Raw genomic sequence first — 14673 nt, forward strand, 5'->3', positions numbered from 1 at the left:
CCCTGGTGGCCAGTCGAGAAGGCAGGAGTCCCCCCGCAGCCAGACCAGCTGTGGGGGTTAGGCTCCTCCAGCAGCCAGTCGATTGAGGGGGAATGATGTTCCCCGCAGCTGATCGACAACCATATGGTGGCAAAAGTACAGCAGCAGAAGTGCCACCTGTTGCCAATTACCCCTTGAGGCGATCTCAAGTACCACCCACTCCATTGAAAACCCCTGGCATAAGACATAGCCATCTTAGCAGCACTCATGACCTGAGCAGGGAAACCTGTCTGCAGACAACTGCACTGACCTCAGTATAAAGACTCTTCTCATATACCCTAGTGGTTAGGATTTTTGCCCAGGACATGGGAGACTTGAGATCCAAAACTTCCTCATCTCCGGTTTGTGCCCATCTCTCATATATCAGAGTGCTCTAAACACTAAAGTATAGGGCAGTTGTGGCAGGTACCATCATCACCATGAACTCCAAAACCAGTCCCCAGTCAGAATGTTTGGTCATCTACAGCCTCGGGATTCTGCACTGTATTTATGTGCATCTTGGTGAAACTGACTTGGAAAGGAGCACCATTGGCATTACAAACTCCCTGGTCATGCTCAATTGCTTCCAGGCACCTACCACAGAACAGATTTAGTTGTGCAGGGCAAAATGCAGAATTGTAGGGAAACAGGGCTGGAAGGATGGAGGTCAGCTAATCCAACCCCCCGCTCAAGGCAAGATAACTTCCAGTTAAACTATCCCAGATAAAGGTTTGCCTAACCTGCAGTTTAAAAAGTTCCAGCGATGGAGTTTCCAAAGCCTCTCCAGGTAATTTGTCACACTGCTTGGTCACCCTCAGAGTTCAAAAATTCTTCCTTATATCTAACCTAAAATGTGCCCTGTTGCTATTTAAGAACATTTAATCTTGCCCTGCCCGCTGTGGACAGAGAACCATCTAGCGCCATCCTCTTTATAACCACCCTTCATATATCTGCAGAGTCTTCAGATCCCTCCTTGGTCTTCTCTTCTCCAGACTAAATCATCTCAGTACTTCCATCTTTTCCTTGTAAGTCATGTTCTTTAGGTCGCAAACCATGTTTGTTGGTTTCTCCTGGACACAAAACTGACATCTTAGTGGGATCCAGGCTATCACACAGGGCAAAGATGCCATTTCATAAATCAGTCACTTTAAAAAGGCTGCCTCCATACCCCTGAGACATCCTAGAGCAAAGCAGAATTTTGCCCGGAGCATGCTCTGCAGGAAGTCAGAGCACCAGAAGCCTGGAGAGATCCTATGTTTGGTGGGACAGCTCCTGTCACTCAGTTGTCAAGCCAGTACCTCCTTCTTCCACTTGACAGGAGCCAGATCACTTTTACCAAAACCATCAACTGGAGATTTTAACCAAGTGCAGCTCTCTCTCCTTACTTGACATTGCCCACCACGGAGAGCAGGAAGAGGTTGGAATGTCAGCAGCATCTCCATGAAAGGAAGCAGCTGGCAACCTCTCTGCCTTCCCCATTATAATAACCATTTTTCAGCTAACCCCAGCATCAAGCTCCAATCTGTCATAAACACAGAAGCATGGAAGTAATGAAGGAAGCAGCTGAGACCACTGGTGAAAACAGGCAACATTAACAAACTGTGCTCGCAGACAACGCGGGGAGCAAGTGGCATCCAGTTTAACAGACGGTAGATGATTCAAGGCACTCTTTGTTGCTAAGTTTTTAATTTTTTATTTCTTCTAAAAACAGAGTTGAAACCAGGGCTTGAAATAAATCCCTCCTCCTTCCTCTGTCTCCCAGGAAGAAAGGGGTGAGGAAAGAATTCAGGTTTCACTGTCCTGTCAAAACTCCAGCATGCAATTCATAGAATGACCTGCTGATTTTTGGTTTCCAAGTTATCATTACAAGCCCCGGTGGGGCACTACAATGGAGGAGTTGCTGTTTTGCCTGGACTATCCAAAGCGGCTACACGATATCACAAGCAGAACTTTTAGATTTAAGGTCTCAGACCTTCATCCAGCCTACTTATTTAGAGCCCTGTAGACCCAACAACAGGAGCCATCACTTGGCTGCTGTAGCAGGTCCTAAGACTTGAGTTTCACCACTGCAGAAAGAAAAAAGTCAAAACAAAAACAAACCTAGGAGTGACTGCTATACAGGAGTCACAGATACAAAAGGAGAAAAAAAAAAACACTATCAATGTTTAAATAGCTATTGCAACAAGGAGATCTGAGCCACTACTGGGCCCCTTTTCTCCCAGTATCACACATTTCAGCTATGGCTGTCTACTCCATGAGCCCTTCACTACTGCAGCAATATTGGTATACAACGCCATGCTGCACTCCTAAGAATGGATACAGCTAACCTGGCAAAACTGACCTTTGTACTAAGTTAAATAAATGATCAACCACATGTGAAATGAGCTGCCTTGGTGAAAGTTCAGTTTTGCCACTATAACTGCTTCTACGCTAGGGGCTTTGGTCACCATGGGTATGTCAGACTGGGATCCTTCTTCTTTACAGCCACTAGCATAGACGTGTCCTAAGATACAAGCAGGAATAATAAGTTATTCCATTCAATACTGTTTGGCATGATTGTATGCTTTCAGTCCTTCCAGCACCAACTGGCTAAGAAAGAGGCAGGCATTCTCCTTTGATCTCCCAAACTCATACATCCCTTTACACACACCCTGTCTGGCTCTGGGATTTATTCCCTAATAGAACACAGCCCAGCTCACAGGGAAGCCACCTCCAATTTCTCTACTTGCATCCTGCCTTCAGGGGAGCTGCTCTCACCTGAATACCTGCACACTTAAGGCCAAACGCAGGCAAAAGAAACAATGGTTCCCAGAGCCATGCATGAACTTGGCTTGGATGACTCAGCCTGGGCTCTATTCCAGCAGTAGGACCCAATTTGAGCAAAAAAAGGATACGGGGAAAGGGCATGACATCCTTCAGGGTTTGCAAAGAGTCAAAGGTCTACAAAGAGTTTCTGCTTTGTCAAAGGCAGCCAGTAAAACCAGTATGCATCAGGTACTCCTTTCAGTGGTTATTACATAGAAGCCTTTCCCACTACCCTTTAACTCCATGCCCTGACCAAAAACATATATATTCATGAGCCAAACCCTGCAGTTCTCTCATGAATATAAATGGAGGGAGGACTTCAGGCTTTTGGCTGGAAGATACACTTGAAAACCAATAGCCATATTTCACTTCAAGGTTATTTTGAATTGTTCCTTCATCCCAAATTTAAAATGAAATCCAACATTTTTCCCCACATGCCACCACTGCAGCTGAGACTGTTCTGGCTGACAGTGCACGCTGCCTTGTACAGTTTGTACGGTGTCTGATGGGGATTTCCCTGGAACATTCTCCCCCACACCGCCTCTCCCCAGCGCCTTTCTTTGCAAGCCCACCAGACAACGCTTGCTAGCTGTTACGACTGTCCCTGCAGGGGCCAATAAGCAACACTATTGAGAAGCAGCCATCTAAAGAGAGAAGAGCCTCTGTCTATAATCAGCTGTAACTAAATTAGCTCATTGGGACAGTCCCTTTCCTATAGATGGAGCTTGCCAGACTGCAATACAGCTTAGATATTAGTGTTTTTGTGATGGTAAGCCTTGCTATTTACAGTGAACACAGTGAAGTGGCACCTTAGCCAACCACAAGCAATGGGCTGCCACCATCTCCACTTTCATCACAACCTTGCAAGAAACCAGTATATTTTCACCTGGACCCCTTGTTGTGAGGACATTCTCTTCTGGGAGACGCAATGGGCTTTCAAGTGGAGGAGGTGCCAGGGGATGCTGGTGGAGGAAAAGAGTTTAAAAAAAAGGTGCCTTGTGGATTAAGATTAGGAAGAGGTAACTGGTGTATGAAGGGAATTCTCCCTACCCGCTCTAAAGCTCAGCTGGAAATTAGTAGAATGGGGGACAAGGTGTCTAGGCCACAGGTTCTGCCTTTGGCATGGTTTCCTCCTCAGTCCACCACACAACTAGTTAATCCTAGAACAAGGATGAAAGGAAAGAAGGACACCAGGCTTCACCTGAGATTTCCCTTCCTTTCCTCCTATCCCCTAGGAATAGCTCCCAGGTAGCTCTAAACACTGGCCAATTTCAGACTTCCAGTCTACACCCAACCCAGTTCCCTGAGCAGCCTGATCCTGCCTCACTGCTGTGACAGGGGCTTTCCTTTGAATATTTCCACAAGCTCTAAAATCTTCAACTTGGTGAGAAGTCTCCTCAGCAGGCTCATACCTAACAGTTTGGGTACAGCACCCACCCAAAAACTGAGCCCTTCCCCCACCCCGTCCTTTGCCAAGTTAGACCTTTTGAGTCAAAATGATTGTGACCACACACAATAACCAACAGTCTGTTCAGCGTTTTGAACCTGATTGTACAAAAAATAATACTAATAATGATAATTATAATAACAATGCAGGAAACCTCCTCCAGGAGAACGATTGCCATTATCAAAGGGAAAGAAAGGAAGAAAATTGCCCAGATGCCCCAAGCTTGTTCCAAACTGTTCTAGTTAGAGCTTAGAATGTGGGAGATTGGGCAAAAATCCCACCCTGTTCTATACGGCGAGTCAGTGCTGAAGCTCCCAGAAGACTGCCGTTGCACAGGAGAATGGTCCAAACATGCGGCTTCTCCCTGGGCCTGGGAATGTGATTGTTAGGGCTTTCTTCTGACTTAATTATTTTTAAAAAGAGCAGCATTTGGCTTGACCGCAAGGAGATTGGGTCAGAAGCATACGACTTAAATCCGCAACAGATTTTTGCTTGTGAATCCTTTTTATCCCAAACAGGATGCTTTGTTTTTAAAGAAAAAAAAGAGAGTCTCCTTGTCTCTCCAAACCTGATTCGTTGAAGGAACCAAGTATTCTGTTTAGCCAAACCATCACAAGTGGTCATGAGGGACCACAGAATGAACCCAATAGCTCATCTTGATTGATCCGGGATCTGTCACAGCAAGATTTGCCCACCCATCCTTAGGGCAGGAGGCCATGACAGTCATCCCATTTCTTGAAACCTGATTCTGAAATAACAGCTGAAGCACAGAGTCTTCTGGCACATCAGTTGCCACGATAAACTTCAATCTTGCTGGTCTTTGCCAGCATGTCAATGATGTGAGCTTCAAAGTCAGCATCATGCACCCTGGTTTTCCGGAACTCTCCAGCATAACGATTGTTCTCCCAGTAGTGGTGCCAGTCACCTCGGCTGTCTGCACCAAATCCAAAGACATTCACCTGTAGCAAGAGAAAGAGGGATACCAGTAACATTAGTGGTACTTACTGCAAGGTGGACTGGGAAACCATGATCCTGGGCATGAAGCCCATTGTGGAAAAGCACAAGAAGGTGCATTATAGCATTTTCTGTCTTCCTCTAAAGTAGCAGGCATAAGCCACTGAAGAACACGGGATACTGGATCAATGGCTGATGGTAGACTGGGAAAGCCTACATTCCACCCCCCACTAACATAATGTACAACAGATACAAAGAAAGGTTTCCTGAGCTGACTATCTGCAGCTCAGGCATTACAAGGCACATCCATTCAAGACATTTCTAAGACATCCCATCAGCACAGATTGAGCTGCCCAAGTCCAAACTGAAAAGCAGAAGCCATTATGATGCTACACAAAGCTTGAGGGAATGGGGGATACCAGGACTCTCACAGGAAATACATGCCCTTCAACTGGAGGGAATCCTGCTAAGCCAATGAATGACTTGGGATTAGTTTTAGGAGGCCACTTTAGCAAAGAGTGGATACAAAGAAAGACAGCAACCTGCAGCTGGGAAACAGGTCACCACTGGGAACTGTGGCAGATTTCAGCCACTGTGCTAAGAACCTGATGGCCAGGACTAGATACTTTTCCTTTTGAAGATGAAGGCAGCAGGGGGTTGGATTTCACATAGGAAACCAACTCCCATGCTCCATGCCAATGGCATCATCAACCCCTTCAAACCCTTACCTCATCGCAAACATGAAGAGCAAAAAATAGCACTAGCATCCCTGTGGATGGGTATCGACCATGGTGCTCTGTCCATCGGTCATGGATGTATTTGAAGAAAGCCGGATTGTAGATCTGCACCTACAAGGAAGTCAAACTTTAGAGTTCAGATTATAGAAATTCTCCTAAAAACGGAAAAAGGATGAGAAGCACAGGCCCAAATTGTTCATGAATGAACATGTGTATACAAGCTGAAAAGGACTGCCATAACTCATCTACACGACAAGCACATTAGCTGCTTCACCACACTGTCCAGGTACCAAGAAACCGCATACTTTCACATGCCTTGCCAAGTCAGTCTAACATTTTCTTGGCTCCTGCAGTTTGTTGGCACACTCTACTAAAACCAGCCAAATCCCACTCAATCCTTCTCTAAGAGACAGTGCTGAATGCAAGATCAGCTGTGAGATGACATAAAATGATGCAGTCTTTGGGAAAAAGTGATCCATGAAACTCAAATGAACTATGAGTCAGGAAAATGTGTAGTACCCTTGTTGTGAAGTGCAGCAACTTCTGCTGAAATCTAACTACCTCAGGAACCTGCTTGGCCTTTTTCACATTAGAGGCAAAGTCATAAAGGTGGTTGGGCTGTGTTCCAAGCCTGACTAGATGGGCTAGCCAAGTTCTCCACGGAGAACGGCCACAAGCAGACTTTAAGGAAATGTTCTTGAGAAGACAAGGAGGATGGATTTCTTGGGCAAAGAAGAAAGTGAACAGGTGTTCTGGATCATCCTCCCTCCCCCTCCCTGCAAAACAGTCAGGACAGTGTATGCCAAGGGGGCCCAGCACCAGCCTTACCTTTTCTTTGTCCACCCGAAGGAAAGGCTTCACAGGTGCATATGTGCTGAAACAGCAAAAAGGCAAATTATTTCCTGTGTCCTCAGTGCTCCCTGAGCCCACACAAGGGGTTATGATGAGAGGGTGCATTCAAAGTAGAGCAGTATTAAATGGGGAAGTCAGTCACTTGGGTCCAGATTCACAAAGTAGCCCAAGCAATGAATATTCCTATGAACTTCAGAAGACCCAGCACCTGCTAATGTATCCCCCCAAGTCAGGCCTTAGGAGGCAGGTACCAGCCCTCTCATAACCCCCTTTCATACTATGGCAAGGGAGAGGTCTGGCCAATGTGCAGCCTATCCACTACATGGCAGATGGATCATGCTGATGCAGATGGTACCAATTCCTGCTGTAAAACAGGGAGATCCCAGAGACAGAAAAACAAACCTCTTCCTGACCCTTCATGCTGACCAGCCTCTGCCACAGAGCATGAGAGCAGCCAGCCCTTATCTCCCAACACAGAGCGATCACACTGTATTGCAACCTCCAGGTTTGACAGACACTGCACAGTAAGCAACTGAACCTCACCAGAGAATGAGAAGCTACTTCAGACTCCGAGCAGAGATCTCTGGGTGCTGGACAGAGGGCAGGTATCCTTACCCTCTTTGGCAGCTGGTGACAGAGAGACATCAAGCATTTCCTGTTGCTCCTTCCTAAAGTTACTTTCCATTCACTTTGCCTTTTAGTCTTGCTTTGTGAGAAATGTTCAAAAGGAGGCTTGTGTAGTTTAACTGTGCCCATCGGAACACTTGAACACCTCACAGCATCCTACCTACACCCTGAAGGGCAGCCCAAGGACATCTTTGCTGTAAACAATCCCTGCCCTCTAACTGATAGGGCTAGTCCCCAGTCACTAAGGTTTAAGAGTGAGCCAATCACCAGCCTGAGAGCACACTTGCAGGTAGACAAGAGACTCCAATTACACACAGTGCCTTCAGCTGCAAGCTCCAGCCTTAACAAGGACTTTACAAACAAGCTTGAGGTGGAGACAAGAGACCCATCAGTGGAACAAGATTCCGCAGAGTGTCATAGCAAGGCTCCCAGCAGCAAGAGACATGGGTCATTCCCTTCCATCCCCTCCTCTCCTCACCCACACTGGACTACATACTTCCATTTTCAGTTTCATGGTTGCTTCTGGAAAAGTATCCAAGCACCTGTTGGGTGTACTGGCTTTGGCCAGCCAGCCACACTATGCCTGGCAGGGGAAAAACCACGTATCTGGTTCCAAGAAGGCAGTTGTCCTTAAGCTCTCTCAGGGATAACTGTTCTTCTGGACTGGTTTAGTACCTGCTGAGATGCTGGGGCTTAATGCTCATTTTATGGAAATGGGAGGCTCCTCCTTAGCTTGTTCCTGCAGCCATATGGCTGAGGGCAGGTGAAACTTGAGGGCATCTGAACCCCAAGCCTCCGGGCTTGGGCCTGCCCGTAGGATGCCCGCCAGAAGACTTTGGAAATATCTGAAGCCCCTGGTGGGGGTGGATGATGTTTGCCAGTTGTAGGGCCACTTATGGTTCTGAACTGACTCGTGGATTTGGACTTGATTTAGCTGATTTGGCTTGGAACATGAAACACTTCTTTAAAAAGCCACACTGTGCCTGGGGCATGGCTGCATGTCAACCTCAGGAACAAAATGTAGATGCTTTAATTAGGCTCCATCAGGCTGTGGCTCCCTGCAGTCTGCTCCTATGCCTTCCAAGGCAGTTCAGTGCTGCAGAGTGCAACCAGCCCAACAACCCTAAGGAATAAAGTACCCTGTTTCACACATGGAGCTATGAAAAGGGGAGAGGACAATGAGGGCAGCAGAGGGAAGCTTGCTTTGTAATTCTGTTCTCTTACCAAAAGTCCCCTTTCTGACCCTGAGCAGCAGCTTCCAGGGGAGCTCATTTGAGGTCTCAGAACACTAGGGAGTACTGGAATGAAACACACTCATTTAAGTCTCAATCTTTTATCTAAGGAAGCCACTGGCAATGTTCCCCATTGCATTTCAGTGGAACAGGATCATGTCCTTAACAGAAGCAAATGAACAGCCACTAAAGAGGACATTTGTTCACTGCTTCCCTGCCAGTGGCATTGGGGTGAAAAGCTGCGAATCCCATAGACAATGCCACTTTTGCCTTCTGACCCACATGATGCAGAGCTGGGTACACAGTGCCATGGATGTGGTAGTCAACTGCCTTTCAGAAGGAAGGCTTCTTTCACCCACCAGCATGACTGTCCAATTGGGTACTTACAATCTGATCTGTCCAGTTGACAGGGCACTAGCAATCCACAGCAAGTCCAAGGTTTTGAAGGGCACTAGCACAAAGCTCACATTAGCAGGCAAGTTCTTGGCACTCTCTGGGTACATGAAGTGGTGGGTGGTCCTGCTCCCGACATCTGCTTCAAAACCTACCGTTGGGGCCTGGTTCATTCTGCAGAGAGAGTTGGGACTTAGAAAGGCAGCATTTCATGATTTCCTTGTCACTTGCACAGAACAAGCTAATTAGTGAAAGAGACAGAAACTGAAAACCTGTTTATCAATAAGAAACATCTGCGCAACCAGAGATGAGTAATTATTAATGCCAGGAATCTTGTAGTCCCTCACTGTGCGCTCAGTTTCCAGACCTGGCATTACATTAACAAAGGTTTTTACATTCTGACCATACCTCTTTAAAAAACATGGGGAAAAACTTTAAAAGGAAAAAACTAAACTTTGCAACCAGGGAGATGAAGATTGATGTACTTCCTAAAAAGGAACAAAGTTGCATCCACTGATTCAGAGTAAGGGGTTCTAAATGACTGCTGCCGCCCTTAAGTTTCAGCTGGAGTTCTGGGTGCCCAACACTTCTGAATTTCAGCTGTGATACTTCACAGTGTTACAACAGCCGTGTTCCAGGCAAGAAACTTGACTAACATCCAGAGATGCACAAACATATTATAGCTCAGTTATTCAAATACATCCTTCCAAGCATGCAGCAGTTAATCACACAGAAGAAGCAGACAGTGCTAGACAGACTCTGGAGAGCCGACTTCTATTATCTCTGCCACTGAGCTGCTGGGTGATCTGGGACAAGTCACTTGAGTTCTTCACCTCATTCCCATCCCAGCCTTCTTCTCGACTATTTCAGCTATAAGGTCCTGGGGGCAAGGACTGTTTTGCATTAGGTGTTTAGAAAGAGTTTGATTGGCAAAATGTGGCTGCAATTTTAGGTAGCGATTCTAGCTGCTAAAGTGTGACATGTTATGGGCACACGGAAACTGCTAAGCCAGGGAGCTATCCAAATCAGTATCCTGTTTTAGAGTATCCAGCACTAGATGCTTCAGAAGTAGCACAAGCAATAATGAAGCAGCAATTATGGGGGAGAAAAACCATTTTTTCCACCCAGGCGAACAGAGTTCCTAGCTCCCAATATTCCTCAGTGAGGACAAGTCATATTGCCACTTGAACTACCTTGAGAACGAGGGAAAAACCACTCTGCTCGCCAATCACTAAACATTCATGCAGCGATATTTAGAAATCCCTACTGCCTTGGGTCATTCTTGAATTTTCAGTGGAGGACAGAGCACACATCTTGACTTGCATTTTGAGATGCACCTCAATTAAACAGAACTTCTCCAGTCCTGCAATAACTTAGAAATATAATTCAAAAGAAACCCTAGAAGTGGTACAGGCCCATTACTAGACAGAAATGGTAAAATTGTTAATAATGCAGGAAAAGAAAAAGATTTTTAAAAGACTTCAATAAATATTTGTGTTACTCGTTTAGAAAGCAGCAGGATGATGTACTTATATCATGAAGCAAGGATGAGGGAGTACTTTTCAGTCCATTTGAAATGAAGAAGAAAATTTAAAAAAAAAATAAAATCTACTAAAGAGAAATATTTTAAAGAAGAATCAGCAGGCCTGGATAACTTTTCCCCAAGAGATCTCAGGCCTGCTCATATGAACTTGTAATAAATCTTGAAACAATGAGGAGATTCCAGAAGATCACACATGAGCTAATATTGTCCCTATTTTCAAAACAGGCAGCTGGGATGACCTGAAAATACTATAAGTCAGTTAGTATGATGTCAATCCTGGGCAACAAGAGGGAGTCACAGAAGTAGAAAGCTATCTGTAAGACATTTGACTAAGTACCATGCAATATTTTGATTGAAAATAAATCGAGTATAACTGGGAGCACATATTAAACAGATTGAGAACTGGCTCACAATTCTTAAAGAACAGAGTCAATAGGGAATCCACATGGAACGGAAGCATTTCTAGTGCAGATCCACAGGGAGGGTTACTAGGCCTGATGCTATTCAACATTTTCATCAAAGATTTGAAAGTAAAAATGAAAGTCACTACAGAGAAAATCTGTGGATAACAAAAATCAGCAGCAGGGTGGTAAATAAGAAGGGCAGGAGCAATCTGGATGCATTTTAATACAACATGAAAGCAGATCATGCCTATAGAATACAGGACAGAATCTAGGAAAGCAGGAACTCTGAAGCTAACTCAACCTGAGTTTTCAGTATGATGATGTGGCAAAAAGGGGTTGCCGTGATCGATCCTTGGATGTACAAATGGGAGGTTGTTGTTGGATGTAACAAATTGGAGCTGCTTTTACTGCTGTGTCTAGGGAGAAAGATACTAGAATGTAGCGTGCAGACAGACGTTAGATTGCTCCTACAGAGCAAGACTTAAAGAACTCAGTTCTGCTTAGCTTATCAAAAAATGCTTGAGGAGACTCCATTACAGCACAAGTACTTTATGGAGAAGTATGTGCCAAAAGGACTCTCAACAAGCAGAGAAAAGCAGCTTCCAATCATCAGTGCTTGTTCTGAAGCCAGACAAATTCAAATAAAAAATGAAGATATGCATGTCTAACAGCAAGGGTTTTAACTACTGGAACAGGCTACTTTGGGAGTGGTGGATTCGTTATCTCCGAGTGTTCAAATCAAAGGGCTTCTCCAAGAAAAGCACCCAAGTTCAACCTATGACACTGTGAAGTGGAAAGGCCAGAGGTCTCTAGATGGTCTTTTCTGGCCTTAAACTGTATTAATTTAGGAATTAAATGGCTCTCTCCATGAAGCTCCTTGGGATCTCGATCTTTTTCATCATCTCAGCCCTGTACTAATTTGTCCAAAGTCCAAATTCATTTCCCTATGGGTGCCACTATGTGGCAGCAAAGTGAAAGGAACTCTTGCTTGGAAAGGAACTCTTGCCAGGTGCAACTCTTACCCAACTGCAGGCCTGTCCTCCGAACTTGGCCTTGGCACCAAGAGGTAGGAGGTGGCTGTAATCCCATAGAAGCAGCCATGCCAAAATGCCATAAAAAGTACAGAGGAGCAAGACTGTCATGAGGCTGCACATCTGAACCTCCAGAGGGCACTGCTGCAATACAGACATGAAGAACCTTCTAATTCTGGACTAGAGCAACTTAAAGCCTGATTGGTCACATTGTCCAGCTAGCTGGAGCTCCACATTTGCCTCATGCATTGAGTCATCAGTTGTTATAGGTGTGATCTAAACGGGATTCAGCACTGGACAGGGTACCAGCACACCCGTGCTCTAATCCCAGCTCCAGCCCACTCCCTCCGGACATGGGCGTGTGAAAGAACTCCATTCCAGCCTACTCTTTTTTGTTTTTTTCCTTTTTCATTTCTCTTTGTCCTCTCACCTGTCTGTCAATCTCGATGCCCTGAGTTACTGCATTCGTGGCTGACCACAGGTACTGAGGGAGGGAATCTGACCTCCCTATGGCTTGAGCTCTGACCTCATGACCTGGGGGCAGGGGCTTGAGTCTAGGTCAAGGTGTGATGCTTTTCAAATTGGTTGGTTAGCATAAAACACCTGGCCTTGATTGGAGCTAGCAGGCAAGGTCAGATAGGGCTATTTAAAGTGAGAGGCTCTCCAGGGACAAGGAGAGCCATGTTGGGACTTTTACACAACACACTGAACCTCTGCAATCCTCACCCACTTCTGGAACGCTGAAGCGAGTAAATTACCAGAAACTTAACTAGAAAGGTAGCTTATAGTAATTTAGAAGTGTATTAAATGGCTATCAGGCCAGTTCTGTTTGCTCAGGGTATTCTTTTGATGCTTCTCTGACTTGTACCCCTCCCCAAGCCTACCCTCTCTACCCAATAAAGCTATCCACTATAACAAGCATTGTGGTACATGCTTGAGAGGGAATGGACAAGCCTTTGCATTCCCTTGGCTCGAATGACTAAGGGAGGCTACTTTCTGTGCTTCAGGTTAAAGGAAGCACTCCAAGATCTTGCAGGGGGTCAAGTGCCCTCAAGGTCTACAAGGCCTGTGCACCTTAGGGAGCACAGGGCCTGGGCAATAACCAAGCCCCGGGTAATGAGGCGGTTACTCCAGACTTGCAAGTGCTCCAGGAAGGGGGTCGGCCAGTTAGAGGCGCCCCAGGGCAGACACTCAGAGCTTGGTAGGTGTATGGGTGCAGTAAGGTGGGTGGCTCAGTGCAGAAGCACCCCTTACTGGCCCACTACAAGCAGTCACTGCCTCTCTGTGCCTTGGTTTCCCAGTGTAAGCACTAAGACCACTTCACATTCATAGAGCAGCTCTCATTGGAGGACAGCAGAATGCACTTCTGAATAAATCCCCTAATCTCTGTGGCACTGGGAAGAGACTATTCTTCTCGACTCCCTATCCCTCCAAAGCCTTGCAGCTCAGGAGAAAGCCAGCGCTGCTCCCCTGGTTGGAAAGAGCTGGGTGAGTGTGGCCAGAGACCACAATTCCCCCATCCCTGGCATGAAAGAGTGATCCCTACAGCACTACTGGTGCCCCCTTCTGCTCTGGAGCAAAGGAGTTGCATTAAAACCATCCAAGCATATTGCAACGTCAGTGCAATGTGCCTTCCCTTGTTCATGGTGGGAGTTCAGCTCCACAGCAGAGTCCTATAATCAGGCTATATATGTAAGCGACTGGCAGATGCTCCAGATTCCAGCAGAAATCTCCTAACAGATGCTCTGGGAGGGCTATGTGGGAGAAGAGTAGCTTATCAGGCCAACTGAAAGGAAATACTCACATTCTATCCATTGCTTTTAGCTGGCAACTTCTTGCTTCAACAGGAGAGAATCTCACCCAGTTAATGCTACTTGGCCCCTTAAGGCAAGTGAGCCCGCACTCAGCAGTTTATGCTAATGCTGTCTTAAGGAGCCAGCAGTGATGGCTGAGGAGCATTAAGACATCACTGTTCCATGGGAGAAGCTCCCTTTAAGCAGCATGCACAGTTGTGTGCATGTCTGCATCTCTTGCCATTAGCATCAGTGCTGTCTCAGCTCGAGCATCTCTCTCTTCACTGCAGGATGAGTGGGCTACAGCACTCTCAAAAGTAGGAGAGAGCAGTCCGGTACTTGGACTGGAGGGGTGGCTCTCAGCCAAAGTAGGTTGCTGACATCTGGTTCAAATGTGTTTCACTAAGAGCAATGATTGTAATGGTGGTGCAAGGCAGCCCTCCCAGGCCAGAAAACAGAATTGGCATAGAAGATGTCTATTGTTCTCTTTCCCTCCTCCTCCTCCCTTCAGAATGACACGTTGGGGGAGGGGTTCCTTTATTAAAGGAACTGCTCTGTGAGCAGATTTGCAAGGCTGGGCCATGGGTGTTACAGATGCACCCCTGTCCCCACCTCGCCTCAGAGATGGAAGGATTTTAACATCATGAGTTACAAGACTCCTGTCTTAGGTCAGGTCCAGTGTTCCCTCTGCAGCTGCTCTCAGCTTTTCTAGGTTAAGTCCAAGCCAGGCTCTCTATACTCCATATCCTGCCATTTCCTCTGTAACTGGATTAAAAGCTGCTCCCCCAGTGACAGGCTACAGCCCAGTGCATACGGTTGTTCCCCCTCTCCCCCCCC

The 14673-nt window shown here is 46.2% G+C and overlaps 1 protein-coding gene across 2 annotated transcripts in view; it reads right to left on the reverse strand.

Moving 5' to 3' along the window:
• Nucleotides 1–2264: 2264 nt before the first annotated feature.
• Nucleotides 2265–14673, reverse strand: part of ST3GAL2 (ST3 beta-galactoside alpha-2,3-sialyltransferase 2) — a 125107-nt gene continuing 112698 nt past the window's right edge. For both annotated transcript variants that reach the window (XM_019505812.1, XM_019505813.1), the window contains 4 exons: nt 9060–9239; nt 6790–6835; nt 5953–6072; nt 2265–5229 (listed from right to left, as the gene is read on the reverse strand). In XM_019505812.1, coding sequence (XP_019361357.1) covers nt 5056–5229; nt 5953–6072; nt 6790–6835; nt 9060–9239 — 520 coding nt within the window. In that variant the 3' untranslated portion in view covers nt 2265–5055. The remainder of the gene's footprint in view (nt 5230–5952; nt 6073–6789; nt 6836–9059; nt 9240–14673) is intronic.

Source organism: Gavialis gangeticus, unplaced genomic scaffold (genome assembly GCF_001723915.1).
Source record: "Gavialis gangeticus isolate Ggan-Ray unplaced genomic scaffold, GavGan_comp1, whole genome shotgun sequence".
In the NCBI taxonomy this organism is placed as follows: domain Eukaryota; kingdom Metazoa; phylum Chordata; order Crocodylia; family Gavialidae; genus Gavialis; species Gavialis gangeticus.